This window comes from Lagopus muta, chromosome 10, assembly GCF_023343835.1.
Source record: "Lagopus muta isolate bLagMut1 chromosome 10, bLagMut1 primary, whole genome shotgun sequence".
NCBI classification, from domain to species: Eukaryota; Metazoa; Chordata; class Aves; order Galliformes; family Phasianidae; genus Lagopus; species Lagopus muta.
The window spans coordinates 12,068,541-12,085,985 of NC_064442.1; the positions used below are offsets into that span (position 1 = coordinate 12,068,541).

Consider the following 17,445-nt stretch of genomic DNA (forward strand, 5'->3'; position numbering starts at 1 on the left):
GGAGGATGAGTTTTCAGTATTTTGTAGAAACTTAGAGTCTAGCGCCTTCAAAAACAGACAAAATTAATCATAGATTAAATCACAGTCATAAGATCTTCACTCATTCATATTCTGCTTCAATGTACCTTCACTTGATGTTATCTTTACGTTTATGTTATTGTTGCAATTGTCATTTCACAAACTGACCTGTATGCTGGTCAAAGATGAAGACAGGTCCCATGCTTTAAGAACTCCAGTTACAGACACAGCAACCAGTGAGTCTTCTGTGAAAAGATAACAAAAGATAATCAGTTTGAAACAGAGTCCAAACAATGCCTGAAAAAAAAAAAAAAGAAAAACCTTGGCATAGACACTGGTGTGCTACATAGCACTCAATCTGACGGATTCTACAGGGCACTGTTTAAACGAAATATGAAACAGCTCATTCACACTTAGAAATACAAAGCACGCAAGCAAACAGTGAATAATTATTTTGTCCAATCACCTATATTCCAAAGGAAGATAAAATAGCAGTTCTGTTCCATAATTTTCCTGATATTACCAAATTAATTTGTACTCATCTCCAAACAAGCTGCTTACAGTCGTAGAGGTCCTTTGTTTTTCTCTTTATGAAACAAAGAATGAAACATGACCAAGGGTATTATAGACACCTTAAGTTCAAACAATGAAACAATGTCTTACGTATAAGTGCATTGTACAACATGACTGAATATTTGTTATTCTAGTAAGATCCCACAAGTTATACAGAAATTCTTCATTAAATTCATTGGTCTGTACTAATATCTATGCTGCATACCTTGAATTCTTGCGGAGCGAACAATACACATACAATTTATCCAATCAGAAGACTGAGAAGACAAAGTGTGCAGAACATCCAAAGTCTTAGCATCAATAATAAGAACATCTTGATATTCTCCAAAACAAAGAAGCCAACCTTCACCTATCATTCGGAATGAGCAATGGTAATACTGTGCAAGTGGAGAGAAGAGAGTCAGCATAACGAGCTCAGGAAATGTGCATGCACATCATTCACATTAAGCATATCACAGAAACATACTCAACACTCTGAATTACTAAAAATATATAGTGAATTACACACATGAAACAGTAGAAAACTTTGGTAGAATTGCAAGTGTTCCACATACATTTATAACAATTTAATAGATGTTTAATTTCAGAAAAAGGGGACTTAATGCTGAAATTGCTATCTGCCCTGTCTAGCAACTAAGATTTTTGAAGTCACTAAAGATGTTGATTTTCATTGTAAATTGCTGAACAGTTTGGTAGTGATTTCTGAGAGCTCATCTCCTCCAAACATCTGATAAAACTTCATTTATCAAGAAGGACAAAGACTGGGGATAAGTTGGGTAAAAATGCAGAAGAATCATATTGAATTTCCAATTATTTTCCAGGAAGAATTTCTACTCCACAAGATATTTTCAGTATAATACTAATTGCCCTCCTGGTTCAAGAAACCCATTATTTCTCAAAAATCAAATAAAGAAAGGAAGAACACAGAGCAAAGGGCTTGATAACAGGGAGCAGAGTGACTATCTTTTTCCAGGTGTTTTATATGTTCAAGGATATTTTCTGTACTTCCAGTTTGGGTTAGATAGTTCTCAAAGTATCAGTTAACTAATTCAAGTCTGAAAATAAAGGTTCCATAAATAACTGGGAATAGGATAAGTACACAGAAATGAACAATCAGATGGAGAAATGCTCAGAAACAGGAAGAATTTGTAACTGTTACTCAAATATATAATTGGATAGTCCTCAGTGTATATAATCAATCAGTCCTCTAATGAGAAGATCCCACTTCTCTTAAGATCCCACAAATGGTTAGCAGTTGACCTTGGTGTTAAGTTTCATTGCAAATTGGAAGTATTGTTGGAACTGCTTGACATCTGCCATTTATATTAGAACTATTGATGCTGAACAAAAGGAACATACTAAGCCAGATAATGGCAACCAAAATGTTTTTAAATAATGATGCTAAAACAGTACGCACTACAACTCCCAGACAACATTCTGTATGAAGTGATACTTTTTGAACTTGTCACAGAACAAAAGAGAAAAAAGCATAAAAACACTCAAAAAAAAAACCCCACAGCCAAACAATACAAAAGAACAAAACAATTACTAGTACTTGAAGACTGTATTTTAAGAATCGTTTCTTGTCCTAGCTACAGAATTTTCTTTCTTAGGGAAGTTTTGTTCTTAGGTGCTCACATTGTCCTTTTGCCATCTTACTGTGCTAAAATCATAGACCAAAAAAGTCATTATCTAGTCACAATTGCACTACTTTTAATAGAAAAGTAACACTATTCTGAAATTATTTGCTTACTTGAAGGAGAACTAAGCTTTTGCCTCTGTTCTTCACAGAAACACACAAATTAGCAGATAATCAGCCAGGTCACATCTGCCTGCTTCTTTGTGAAAGACCTCCAAAACTATTAAAATTTAATAAAGCAATACACAACACAGATCACACCATACTTCAAATGCATAATTGAGCATTAATGTTATGTGTACTTAAACACTAAAACCATGTTTTCTATCACGTATACAGAAATACTAAGTAGAAAAACAGCTGTTTTTGTACACGTATGCATACAATAAACAGATTGTTAAGAAGCTGTTCATCTATAGTTTCTATTTTGTGATTTGGCCATAGTCTAAGAGTCACATGAGAACTCAGTGAAGTCTCAGATTGCCATCAATTTAATTTAATTCCATGGTAGAATTCTTCACTGAAGATCATCATCTTAATTAACATATGAGTTCTGAGCTCTTTTACCGGTATTTCCACAAATAAAAGCATCTCTGAATCAAACCCATGTGTTAGGCTCTAAATCATATTTTAAACACCCTCATATTCCAGTTCCAGTATATATTTGGTGTATACCTTATCCAGTCAAGGCAGATGCTTGAAATGATTTGAAGATTTAAAGCAGTTTGGCCAGTGAGAACAAGCACAACAGTAATCTACCCCCTGATTTCTGCAATGAATGAAAGCATTTTTGGTAGTGAGGCAGAGCAGTCTTGGAGGTTAGTCATTAAGGTATTTTTTAAATTTTTTATTTTCTCAGAAGGAATCTAAAAGGAAAAATAACATACAAGTAGTATTGCAACGATTTTCTATGAATTATGTTTAGAACTGCATTAAAAAAAAACAAACAAAATTAATAGAGGAAAAACTCCCCTTGTAATGAAGGGAGATATTTCATGAGAAGTTTCTATACTTACATAGATTGCTGTATGCCTATAAGGAAGCTTTGTTTTCTCAATGCACAGTCCACTAGTGACATTCCAAACACACATCTCCCTGCCAAAGATAACTTCATATTATTCTCTGTCATTTCTACTCAATTGGATGGAATAATTTTGTGCCAGCAAGTTTTTCTTTAGTGCTGTACTTAAGTGCAGTCTGGTCATTTATGTGGCTTTTTGTTACAGATTACTGGGTATGAAAACGTTGCAGTCATTAGCAGGGCATGACATACAGTATCTGTTGCTTTCTGTTTTGGTAATTACACCCTGCTACCTCGCAGCAAACCTGACTTTAAGGCCAACTCTGGTCTACAACGAATTGTAGGTATACTGCCATTATAGCTTGTCAAAGCGTCACTATAACTATCATTCGTTGGAACGACATCCTCCTGAAAATGATTCATTCAACTGAACTTAAACCACACGTTTTGAAACACATAATGCTGTCATCTGCTGCAGGCTTCAGCTCTAGGGAGGAACTGACGCTCTCAGTGAAGAAGAAACAGTGCCACCATGAGGCTGCTGCCGAAGTCTCTCGGCAACCCTAATGTCAGTTCTACTCCATAACATGTAGGAGCTGTTTCAGAAAGTCTCATCAGCTAGCTTTCCTCCTCACTGAAACATTGGTCAACATGCTACTGAACTAGAGTACAACAGAAAAAAACAACTATTTAAATGTTATAAATGAATTTTTACCTGGCTTGTAGTCATAGCTCAGCAATTAAATAATAATCTCTGCTTCAAATTTTAATTATATCCACAATTTCCCAGATTACATTCAAAGGCATTTTTAATAAGAGGAGTTTTAAACATTAGGGGAAATATTTTAATATATCAAAAATACTTAGTAACTTGTATTTTAATCTACTCATTAACTTAATTTTTTTTTCACTTTTGCAGGAGTACAATCTATATATGTACTATGTCAGATTTCATAGAGCAAAACCAATAACTTTTAGTCTTCAGTAATCATTTCAAGGCAGTGAATTACTTCTTGTTTATATCAGAATACATGGAATTTTACCACTTCACTGAAATTGCTATAATACATACAAGCACACACAAATTAGAACAGAAAACAGCTTCAGCATCAGTACGCTGCACTTAATTTACTTTGCATATAAAAAAGGAAGAAGGGGTGCAGCACATCAATAATACTGTCCTACAGCACATTCCACAGGCAGACACAGGACGAGTGAAAATTTATGAATAGCAGGGAATTGAAGGACTCACAAGCCAGAAAATAGTTCAATTCCATATCTCCTAAAGAGGAGGTTTCCTATTTGTACTTCTCAACTTCATATTGTAACCTTCCAGGGATAAGTAATAAATGTTCTGCGTTACTCAGTATAGAATTTAAGCAAGCAATAGCTCTGTAGTTTGGAAAGTAAGTATTTAAAGCAGATTGAAAACTGTTTAAACCTAGCAATATTCATTCCAAGCAAGCCCTATATGGCAGAACCTTCAGAATATGAATGTATGTATCACATCTATTGCAAAACCCTCATTTGTTTCTTAACACATTTTATCACGGCTTTTTTGGAAATAGTATCTTTTCTTCCAATATGATCTGGAAATGATATTGCACTGAGAGAGCTTCAGAATTAAGATGAAAGATTGGTTCACTTCTGAACTCTCGAACAGAATTATCAGTGAGCAATCAAAAACTGGTTCTGTAGTTCTCCCACCTTTCTTTTCTGATGAATCCTAAAAGCTTAGGTTGTCCCACTGGGCAGACAGAGGTAAATAGTTTGATTAAAACGCCCGAATCACATTGCTCAGTTAGCCTCTCTTTGCAACCTGAAGTTTGAGAGAGTTAGAGATCCTAGTAGCTGGATGGAAAGGATAAACAATGTTCTCAGTGAGAAAGTAGAACCCTCAAGGCAACAAAAATTGTAGCCTGGAGAGGGCAACAAGCGTTCATCATGGGAAGAGGTTTTAACAGAGCTGCCTTGTTAAGTGAAAAAGGTGAACCTAAGTTGAATGAGGAATATCATCAAGCTTCAAGACAAAGTCTTTTAAGAAAAGTCATTAAGGAAGTAAAAAACTAGCTCTAACTGCTTTCAAAAGCTGAAATCTTCAACAGATAGGCTTCAGATTCCAGCACAAAGGATTATAAAATAACCAAGAAATAAAAACTCTCATATGTTACTCTGGCAGTACTGCAGAAATTAGTTTAAGTAGAGTGCCAAATCACAACAAACATACAAGAAAAGATCAGGAAACTCAAGGGTCATATACCAAGACAACTGATGCAATTTAAGTAAAGACAAAGAACATTAACACCTTGTATTCAAGAGTTGTTTTTTTCTGTGCTTCCAGATGTGGTCACTGAGCAAGCACAACCTGCATCAAGTACATGAGCCTCCTTCCTGATTCAATTCTTGAGATCAAACTCAGGAAGAAAAAAGTCATCATGATATTAAAATTCTGAACCTCCCAATCCCTCCCTCCACCATCTGTTATCCTCCATCTGAATGGGGCCTGACTCTTGAATAACTCATTCTCCTGACTGTTAACTGGTTACCTGAATTTGCCAAGCTCTTCTATTGCTTAAGAGATGAATTCTTGGTTAGCCTATTGTATACAAGAAATAGTCATTATCATAATTGCTATTCTTTTTATATAATCAAGAAAGTGGATTAAAAACTTTCTGCCAAATGCAGAATTTGATCTCTGTTTGATTTACATTTCATGATTTGAAAAATAAATTGAGTATTCAGTTACCTACCCATTTTCAGTAGCACTTACTACATATGGCTGTTTCTCAAACTCTCTTGCCTTTGCCAAACAAGTTACGGAAGCAGTATGGCCAAAGAGAATTTCTTTAGATGAAATCTAGGAGAATAATACAACGGTTTAACTTAAACAGAGCACTTTATAAACTATGAAGATCAAAAAGCTAGTAAATCCTACTTGTAGACATTACCAGTAATTGACAATCTGCTTTATATTCTTATGTTCTTCAGCTATGTTTCTGAAATATACAGAGATGTGTACAGATTATGCAAGTTTGCATGCTGCCAATAGAAATTATAGTCTTTAACCACTGTAGTCTGGAAACCTCTCCTGAAAAATTTCTGGAGTGTCAAATGTTATACAGCAGGCAAAGTACAGAACCTCTCTGGCCTACACTATGCTGCAAAAGGAGAAATGGCAAGTGAAGCAGGGAATTGATATAACAAAGCACTTAAGCATATATTTAATACTGTGCGTTTAAGTAACACCTCTGACTACGATGAGCTTCATCTCATGCAAAGATCATCTTAATAGGAAAAAAGTAGCAGCATAAAAGCATAAACTAAAGTGTCATGTTCAAACTGAAATGGCACAGCAAAATCCAACAACAGAACCATCACTAAGAACACAGAATAAAATTTTGGAATTGCTTTGATTTCATTCTATTTTCAGAGAGTTGGACATGAAATAGAATAGTAGTAACTTGTCAGTAGTTTTGCAGTTTAATTATATCATAATTACAATATTTCATCTTGAAATGACAGGCCATACTCAACCACTGTATTAAAGAAAAAAGATTTCACAGTGTAAGAACTGCAGTAGTTGTATGTTCACTTACAACAATTACAGCACATAATCTCAAAATAACCCATAAGTCAGCAATCATCTATGAAAATTTTTCTGGTGTCTGTAAATTATTGGTTACTCATACAGGTGCTTTAACATCTACAACTTTGCTTCACAATGTATGGCTTATTATAGGAAACTTATCTTTAATAACTAATTTAAAAGCAAGAGCCTAGGGAATTCCACTGTAAAAGGTAAAACCTCAATTCATAAATTTGGTAGAAACAAACCTTTAATTCTGATGAAAGATCCCAGAGACATATTTGCCCCTCTTGACTTCCTGTAACAATAGTCTGCTGGTCATCTGTAATCATAATGGCAGTGATGCTGTGAGAGGGAGCAATTCTCCCCCACACTGCCACAGCTGGTATTGATACCCTCATCGCTCCCACCTGAAAACAGAAACAAGTCAAGGTGAGCTGACTGTCAGCCACATGGAACGTAGGAGAAATAATTAAAATAAACAACTACCAAATAATCAAAACAAAACCACAACAGAAAAACACACAACACACTTGAGAAAAAAAAAAACCACAACCAAGCAATTCAATCAGCATTTGAAAATGGGAGCTCAGAAAAGCTGATGAAGGAGTCTGGCTGTTGCCAATATCTCATTAACGCTTTTATTAATAGCTTGAGAAGAAAGGACAGAGAAGGGCTGCTATTTTAAATCTGTGCTGTGCCAAAAAGGACAAGTACTATTACAATATAAGCGTAGCCAGCCTTACATAACATGCCTGATCTCTGGTGGGCATATCCCACTCTGTTTTCTTGCTGACTTAGTTTGCTAGTACTACCATACTTCCCCTATCTCCCCCTACCAGGGGTGTTAATCATGCTCTGCAGCAAACTATCAGAGCACAGAAGTTGGCAGGTGAAAATGGATACCAGTAAAGAGTTTGTGGTTCCTCAAAAGGTAAAGGAGGATGAAGATAGCAGTGGCTGGAAGGAGAGAACGGGTTGAGGGTGGTCAGGAGAGCAGAACCTCCAATAGGAAGGTGTGAGGTGGAGACATAGCTGGGAAATGAATTGTTGAACACAACAGTTAATTCATCCTAAATCACATGTGCCTTGTCCCAAAGATTTATCAGCACAATAATTTCAATCACTAGTAAGAAATTGGACCTGTCCAAAATGAATACTGGTCACTACACTCTTGTGAACTAAGTATGTAAGAAAATATTCCAGCGTACGTACAAACAACAGTACTGAAGATTTCCTTTTTACAAAAAAATTCAACTTCTCCACATATAAAATTTGACATTTGTTTGTTTTAGAAACACTTCAGCCCTCTGTACTTGCTTCACTTCAATCAAAATAGTTGATAAAAATGCTATCTCAATGATCTCATAAGCATTCTACTGCATTTTTCTTGCCTTCAGGTTCCTGCATTCCAAAGTGTCTAACATCTTTCTAGAGTACTCCCAACAATGTCTTCAAAATGAAAGCCAGCAAGTAGCAGAACATTATTTGGTACTTCAATAGACAGTTCTACCTAAAGAGCTTCTATTTGTCCTGTTAAGACAAATATTCAGGGAACGTAACACACACAATTTCATCCTTTGGGTCATCTTATGTGAAAGGACTGGTTGCCAAAGAAAGGCATAGATGAGCAATACCTAGCAGTGTCTTTACATGAAGTATTCCCACAATAAAACACCACGATCTACCCGAGTCCAACTGCAAACAACTCCAGTGTGTAAAAGCTGCTTCAAGATTCCCCAGTTAAGTGGAGTACCAATACTCTACCCTATGGTGCTCTTTCATTTTTCCAGGAAACCTATACAGATGCATCAGGAGCATCTATTTATCTCCTTCCCTTTCAGTTTATTAGAAAATAATGTCAAAACATTGTTGTCTGCTTCTAGCTGTTGTCAGGAATGGAGAATGGTGTGAAATGGACTTATGCCAATCAAACAACTCCACAGAAAACCAAAATTCTCTTAAGCTTTAGTGAAGGCAATTTTGATTCCTACTAGCCCGAGAAAAATGGACAAATAACTGAAGGAGTCTCAGTGAAGAGAAGTGACTGAGCTCAGTGAAAACAGTGACTGAGACAAAGGACTGAAATGGTTGGTATGGCAGTCTATCAAGGCAGGTCAACATACCATACAATGTCAGCCAGAACATCCAAAGCAGAAGAGGAACCTCAGAAATTAATTACAAGAATTTCCTTGGTAACTCACACGTAGCATATTTTCTAATCTCGCTGTGAGTATGCATCAAAATATTTAGAGAAGTAATTGATCTCAGCTTTAGAATGACTTCTCTCAAACTTATCTTTATAAATTTCTGGATATATTAAGTATAATGCTTACTGAACAAGAGTAAACTCTTTTTCTTTTGCTTAGTGTACTGAAAAGGAAGGTGTTTTATCCAAAGTATAAAAACATATTTTTAGGTATTGGCTAGACAACAGAACTTCACTGTTATTATAATCCTTACAGAATGGTGTCTTCTGAGTTAACTATTGAGTGATAAACCAAATCCTAGCTCTTTAAAGTGTATTTTCTCCTGCATATCACATAGCCACTTGTGCCATGGGAATGTTCAGTTAGTGTAAAACACCATAGAGCAGCAGATTGCAGGTTCATACTGCATTGAATAAAAACCTTAAGTCATATTTTCATGTGAGAGAAATACAGAATCAAGATCAATACTCTTAGCACACCTAGTGCTGAGCAAGTGGTGTGTAGTGGAATTAACTACAAATTGAAAATTAAAATCCCTAGAATTTGTTGTTATTGAACAGGGCTGCTCTGAAAGTAATGCCTCCTATTTGGTTGTGTTGGCCCACAACATCAGAGGCATATGGTGGTGGTGCGGCAGCAGAGATTGAACCTTCCCACCAATATTCCATTACATTTTGTTGCTGTGACAGATGGCAGCAGAGGGGCAGTCTGATGGAACACTGAAGCGAAGGGGTGGAACTAAATACCCACCTGCAAAAGAAATAACACTTACTGACATTCATCAATGCTTGTTATATGTTCCCCTATATTCAACACTAGTGAGGCCACACCTCGAGTACTGTGTCCAGTTTTGGGCCCCTCACTGCAAGAAAGATATTGAGGCCCTGGAACGTGTTCAAAGGAGGGCAACAAAGCTGGTGAGGGGTCTGGAACACAGGGCTGATGAGGAGAGGCTGAAGGAGCTGGGAATGTTCAGCCTGGAGAAGAGGAGGCTCAGGGGAGACCTCACTGCTCTCTATAACTTCCTGAAGGGAGGTTGTAGTGAGCTGGGGGTCGGCCTCTTCTCTCATGTCATTAGTGATAGGACCAGAGGGAATGGTTTCAAGCTACGGCAGGGGAGATTCATGCTGGACATGAGGAAGTATTACTTTTCAGAAAGGGTGGTCAGGCACTGGAATGGACTGCCCAGGGAGGTGGTGGAGTCACCGAGCCTGGGGGTGTTCAAGGAAAGGCTGGATGTTGTGTTGAGGGACATGGTTTAGTGGGAGCTATTGGTAATAGGCAAACGGTTGGACTGGATGATCTTGAAGGTCTTTTCCAACCTTGGTGATTCTATGTTTATGGAGACCAACCAGTTGATGTGAGCACAGTGAGACAATAGGTGGTGCATTTCAGCAGTAGTAACAAGGATCACGAAATGCAAGCAGTGTTTCAGATGGTGATGAACAGTGGATTGACTAGAATGTGACACAGCATCAGGACGTTCCCCTCTGTCTTCCCTACCTCTGCGTGCAAAGACTTCTTGATTGTCCTTGCATTCCACAGCAATCTTTGGAACAAAAGGAGTGTTGGGAGGAAGTAAACGACCACCCCAATGACTAACAAGGGACCTACAGCGGACCATCACAGTGCTAGACAGCTAGCTGACAATGAAGGTAGCCAGATAAGGCTACATCTGTTGGGCAATCACTAGGGGTGGATAGGATGATGAATTTGGGAATGTAGTGAATATGCAATACATGTGAAAATATAACCTGTTCACAAAAGATCAAATAAAGTTCAAGACAAAGTGCTCAGCAAGTATGGTGATGAGCGGTGTCTTTTGGGATAACAAAGTGATGATTCTTCTGGACTTCCTAGAACATGGACAAACCATCAGCGGTGACTGCCGCATCATGACGCTTACTAAGCTGAAATTTTGAGCTTCCAGAGTCAGGCCAGAGAAGTAGATAAACTCTCTCTTGCAACACAGTATGGGCCAGACCCCATACGAATTTGAAGACCATGGAACACATTGCCAGTCTTGGCTGGACTATCCTATCACACACACCATATAGTCCAGATTTGGCACCAAGACAGGCCACATGGGCAGCATCTTCCTAGGAGCAACATCATGGTAGCAGCTGTGAAACAGTGGGTCACTCACGCTGCTGCACATTTTTACAAGCATGGCAAACAGGCTCTTGTTTATTGCTGATGAAAATGCATAGCTAAGGGTGGTGTTTATGTTGAAATAGTGTTTTATAGCTGAGGATGTCCTCTATCAAGTAGTACTATTGTGCTCTTCGTATCTGTTGTATTTTCCATGAAATAAATAGAAGACATTACTTTTGGAGCAATCTAAGATAATCCATTTGTACATTTTCAGACCATAACTGTTACGATTTATAAACAGATTACTCTGGACAAATCATTCTAAAATCCTTTATATGTAATTTTTCACACAAACATTTTGCACTTTCGTCCTTGTGTTGTGACTGAAGTGCAAGAGAAACAGAGGGCAAAGCATATGAACTTGCATTAATATTATTGTCCTTAAATCTTCCTCCTCTTCTTAACTTTAAGATCAAGATATTGATGTACAAGATAAAGAGTACTTTGCATAAATGTTTTGACTCTACAAATACCACAGCTGCCCTAGAAATACTGCATGCTTATTTGCACAAATGCACATATTCACACTTTGTCTGAAAATATTACTTTTATCAAAGGTATGTAGTGAAGCTGATAGCACCCAGAGCAAAATTTCTTACTTTTTAAAAGCAAGTGATTTATCAAACTATTCCTTTAAAGAGGTAAAGCATTTCCACAAAGTCAAATACTGCCCAAGGCATTTCTCGCCTGCATGTAAGCTTATCGGCACATGTTAAATTCCTCCAGCTTTGCCCATTCAAGCATGTCTGATTCACAGTGTTAACTCATAATCCAACTTTAAATCAGGTTCCTCAGTCATGTTCCCATTTCTCTCTGCTTGCAACCTAATCAACTCGTTTGTCCTGCCTTCCTGACTGCCAGAAAGTACTCCCTCATAACTGTAAAAATTTTTTTGTTCTTAGTTAAAAATATACCAGTTCATTCCATCTGTAACGTCACATCTCCACCATCCTGCCCCTACTTTTATGAACACATCTCACCAGAAGCACAACACAAGTCTCTTAACTTTGAAAATAATCACAACTTGTACAGCTTAGAGGACTTCAGCTGTACTGTTTTAACAAATGTGGACAATTTATACAGCATCAAAACTTCTCTTTGAGATGCTGAGTACCACTGTTGCTGTAGAGAAGCTGCTATGTATTTAGAAGTCCATTCAAAAACTGTAACGGAGCAGAGAGGAGGGGCTGTGATCTTGGACATCTTCTTAAGCACGTATTCACACCAAGTTCAACAGAAAGTCAAGTGTTCTGTTTTGCTCCCAGTCAAGTCCAGAGTTTACATTCAGTATTTGGCTCTGCATTTACTTACAGGCAGACCTTGCTCAAAAGCATTAAGGAAGCTTTTAATTAATATGTGGAAAAATATTAAGTATACGGAAAAATATTAAGTACAGTTACAGGAATCATTTCATTTAAAAAAAAAAAAAAACAAAACCATTCTGTGTGCAGACTTCAGAATTCATTCGCTCCAGTGCACGTCAAGGTCTTTATAACTAGGAAGTTAACTTGCCTGAGATGTAATCTCAAATTGTTCAAGCAATAAAACAATGGTTTTGGCAGAATGCTTCTTCTCATGGCTACAGAACATTCCATGATAAAAGCAACCAAACAGGAATTTATAACTTATCTGGGGAAGGAGAAAGACTGCATACATGAAATCAAAGAAAAAAATCAGGAGCCCTTTCCTGGCTTTTTACATTTACTTATTTTGCATTTCCTAAGCAACCTGCACTGTCCACATGGTCGGTTGTTGCAAAATCCAGTTACATACATAATTATCAGAACGGGCAGAAAAAAAGAATGCTGAAATTGTTATACAATTGTGGAAGAACAATGAGATGAGAAGCACTTAGCTGTTCATTTTGGGTTCAAAACTCAAATATTTGGGCAAACTGATTAACAGTAGCTATTGAAATTTTATGAAGGCAACATGCATCTTCAAGTCCATGAAATTCTGTTTGCCCAAGCATTTATAGACCTGATAGTTATATCAAACAGTGCAAGTTGCCCCTTCAATCTTCTTTAGTTTTATTATAATATTATGGCAAGAAGCTAAGTTTTAATTAGAGACTGATAGGTATTCACAACAAACCCTTAAGGATTTCTGTCTATTTTTTGCCTTTATCTATCATTTTATTAATAATAAATTGGTGTAAAAACTTTACTTAAATACTGCACTGACTTGCAGTCCCTACATTCTATATAGCTATGACAACTCTCAGATTTTTTTCTTGTCCACAATACAGACCAGGTCCAACTAAGAGGCACAAATACCAAAATATCTTTACAAGGTTTTCTCTCTACTCATGTGAATAATGCTGTATTTGCAAGCTTTCTGACATCACGTCACTGCCTGCAATGCTGCTCACAACTTTGCTATAAATTGATCTTCAGAATGGCATTGTATTTATGAATCTGAACACAACAGTATTTTGCAGTTCATGAAGCTGCAGGGTACAAGCAGGTTTTTATAGGTTTAAGCAATACAGTAAATTAGAAAAGAAAATGAAATGCTGAGAAAGAAACTTAGAATAGAAATTAGAATACAATGGAGATGAAAAGGCTCCAAGGAAGAAGACTGTTCTTTGTCCCACCTCTTCACGTTTTAATACGCTTTTCAAGAACATGAACCATCACACACCTTTCCCTCTACTTGGCTTTGGAAGCTTCCCCTCATTCTCATTCTGGAGACCCTGGCTGCCACTACACTGCTAGTTTAAGATTTAATGGGACTTCTTCTGAGACCTGCCAGGCCTCCACCTTCATCAGCCAGAGGAGTCACTGCTGAGTGACCACCAGATCTCCCCTGGGGTGTGACTGCGTTGCTTTCACAGTCCAGGGGAGCAAGAGCCTGGGACCAGGGATCAATACAACTCATTTTAACTAGCAAGAACCACCTAGTAATACCTTGTTTGTATTTCTTGAACGAGTGACACAAGAAACACTTATTTCATTCCACACAGTAATTCACCACAATCAGAAGGAGCACAGTAAGGGCAACACCATCACCCAGCTGCTGATTACATCAAAGGTTTGCAGCACAAATTCAATTTTATGATGTTAATCTCAGCCTGCCACTCAGAAATTTTCTCTGAGGGATATGATTTTTTTCTCTGGATTTCATTTTAAGAATGATTTTCTTCTTCAACAATCAATAAAGATATGTTTTCATCAAAAGACTCTATCTTGGCAGAATTCAATTGGCCATTTGAAAAGCTTTTGGTGACACAATATTAATTAAAATAGTTTATGTTGCTCCTAAACTGGAAAATGGGGCAGCAAAAACACCAGCAACTTGGAACCCTCGTGCTGTACACGCTGTTACAGGGTACAGTAGAATAACCTGCACCTCCTTGAAGTTAGCACTGCCCCATAACTTATTTTAAGCTTGCTATAAAAGCATTGTGAGACACTTTTTCCTAGCACAAAAAAAAAAACCAAAAAATTCTTGCAAGATTATAAAATCCCTTTCTTCCACCATCATTAAATGCTTCAACAACAAAAATCTTGGATGTGATAGCTGTCTACACTTTCGATAGCCATTAACGCATGTGAGCTAACAAACTTGTTTTTAAATAACATACTGCATATATGCAGTTCATTTGGAAAAAACATACAAGTGCTCAGAGACATAAAAATGTAATTGGAAAAATTATATTTGTTTTACTGTCTGCAATCTGACTATCCTAACATCCTATCTAATAGAATAGTTATCTATAAGAAAAGGTTTTGAGCAGTCCTTCAAGTGCGTGAATTCTTGGCCTCTTCTAAAATCTGAAGTGTATAAACGGTATCGCTCAAGTCTTCTGGGGAGTTACTCATTCAAATGGTGAAACGTGTCGCTAAAATGGCTTCAGGAAACTCATTCCTCCCTTCTTACAGGAAAGCGTGTGAAAGAAGACAGCCATCAGCACCTGCAGAAGTTAAGCTTTGATTTCTACAAAGCTACATCTTACTGACATAAAGACATGCTTTAACCTTAACTTTTATAAATGTTATTTGTACATTATGTTTATCTGTAAAGTTTTTTTGTTTTTAAGTGCTGCTTCCTTGTACTAGCAAACAGACAGCTTTGTGGATTTTTCCATTAATTATGAACAACTCTGCTCAGATGAATTAGTGTCTTTTAAGGCATTTAAGATTCCTACGTGCAAAGGGTCTGCTAAGGTGGTTCCACCTCCAAGTTTGTGACCTACACTCCTAGGAAAACACAGAGTAATGAACTTCAAGTCTGTGTCAAGAAATCTCACAGATAGAAGCCAAAGTCATGTATCACCTACAAGAGCTTCAATGAACTTTCATTTTTATGGAACACCGTATTCTGTAACAAACCAGCCATAACTAAGTCTACAGAATTCATTATTTACACTGCTTTAATACAGAAGAAAATCTAGCAAGGTCAAGACGTTAAACCTGAAAAACTTAAAACCCCCAAGAAAAAGGCAGCAAATATGCATCAAAGATTGAGTCATTCAGTTTGTCTTCCCTGAGCGACCTTGAAGTCACTGAAGATACATCATCAGAAGGGTGTTGGTCTGGGTTCAGCTACACTGTACTCCAGAATGTTGAAATAACAAACAAAATTGGAATCAGATGCTAGAAATAAAACATTTCACCAGCCTTTGGCTTTTATATAGTGATGCAATAATCACTAATTAGTAGTGTAAATCATCATGAAGGTTTCCCAACTGTGACTATTTGAGAACTCTTCACTTTTTCCTTTTGCTCTTCAGGTACTCTCTATCACCAAACAGGTCTGTACACAATGTTCCCTGCTGTGGGGCACACAGCTGTTTAGTGTAAACAGCCCTGAATGATTTATAATATACACACAGTCAGACCCATACAAAGACACAGTTTATTATGAAGCAAAACCAAAGTCCGAACCTGACTCAATCCTTTGCAACGCACAGATTGCACTCCTTGTTACAGTACATTTCTAATTTTAACATTTGAAGTGTTTAATGAGAAGCTTGCTCCTGTCACTCCACCAGCCTTGAAAGCAGCACAGACCTCTGGGGCAGAACCAGCTCACACAACAGCAGTTTCTGTAACGGGCATTCCTAAACTTCACATGCCCTTAACGAAGGCATTAGCAATTTGTTAGTTACAAACATATTCAGGAAACACCACTATGTTATGTAATAGAATGATAAAGGCTGGAAAGACCACTAAGATCACAGTACAGCAACCAAGCCACGCCTCTGACTGCTTGAGACCATATCTCTCAGTGCCATGTTTATTCTTCCTTGAGTGCCTCCAGGGACAGGGACTCCACCAGCAACCTGGGCAGCCTGTTCCAGCGCCCAGCCACTCTTTCTGAGTTTTTCCTAATATCCAACCTGAACCTCTCCTTAGGGCCATGCCTTCTCATCCTGTCACCGCTACCCAGGAGCGGAGGCTGAGCCCCACCGCACCACAACCTCCTTTCAGGGAGCTGCAATCCAAGCAATGACCGAAGAAAGGCCACAGGGTTCTAATTGAGCCCTCTTGATTAACTGAGTAGAATTCCTAACCAGAACCACTGCTAAGAAACAAGGTACGGAAAGTGTACGCACATATCTAGATATTTTGGAATCTGAACACCGACATCAAACATCGCGAATTAAAGTTTAAGTACAACACAGACATAGAGCCGTTGCTGACAGATACGCAGACAGGCCAAAACCAAATACAAAATAACAGTTAAAAGAAAAAGCAAGTTCCCCAGCCGGCCAGTGGAAGAAACAGGGTGGCAGAGGCTGCGCACGGCGGATCTCGCCCTGCCCATCTCGAGCCCCGCGCGGGGGCTACAGAAGCAAAGGCTCGGGCACAGCGCGCGCCTCGCCTCGCGCCGTGGGGAGGCTGCACTCCGCACTCAGCGATGCGCTGACAGGAGCCAAACTGGGCCGGCGCAACCCCCTACCTGGAGCCGCTCCGAGCACCGCCAGCGAGGGAAGCACCGAGAGGAGAGACAGGGAGCGAGGCCAGGCTACGTCCTGCTCCAGAGGGTGACACGCGGCTCTGCGCTCGCCGCCGGGCGTGGGACGGCGGTCAGAGCAGGGCTGGTCCGAACCGCCTGCAGCTCGCTCCGCCCGCAGCCCGGTCGGAACGCAGAGGTGACGCGCTCGCACGGCAGTTCTCCACCTTTATAGCTCGAGGGGAAAGGACAGTTAGCCTGAAGAAAGGAAAAGCAAAATAAGAAAATAGGAAAAACAAAAAAGAAAAAAAAAAGTGCACAGAAAATTAAAAGCTAAAAGTGA

The 17,445-nt window shown here is 38.4% G+C and overlaps 1 protein-coding gene across 6 annotated transcripts in view; it reads right to left on the reverse strand.

Moving 5' to 3' along the window:
• The window catches only part of WDR72 (WD repeat domain 72), a 106,603-nt gene extending 89,158 nt beyond the window's left edge, over nucleotides 1–17,445 (reverse strand). For 3 of the 6 annotated variants that reach the window (XR_007379198.1, XM_048956871.1, XM_048956873.1), the window contains exons 1-6: nucleotides 17,109–17,444; nucleotides 7,086–7,247; nucleotides 6,002–6,108; nucleotides 3,247–3,325; nucleotides 797–968; nucleotides 187–263 (exon numbers count right to left, since the gene is read on the reverse strand). Coding sequence is in view for 5 of the 6 variants with exons in the window: in XM_048956871.1 (XP_048812828.1) it covers nucleotides 187–263; nucleotides 797–968; nucleotides 3,247–3,325; nucleotides 6,002–6,108; nucleotides 7,086–7,238 (588 nt within the window). In the remaining variant the exon portion in view is untranslated. Of the gene's footprint in view, nucleotides 1–186; nucleotides 264–796; nucleotides 969–3,246; nucleotides 3,326–6,001; nucleotides 6,109–7,085; nucleotides 7,248–17,108 lie in introns of all 6 variants that reach the window. The other 3 variants (XM_048956872.1, XM_048956870.1, XM_048956874.1) reach the window with 2 other exon arrangements.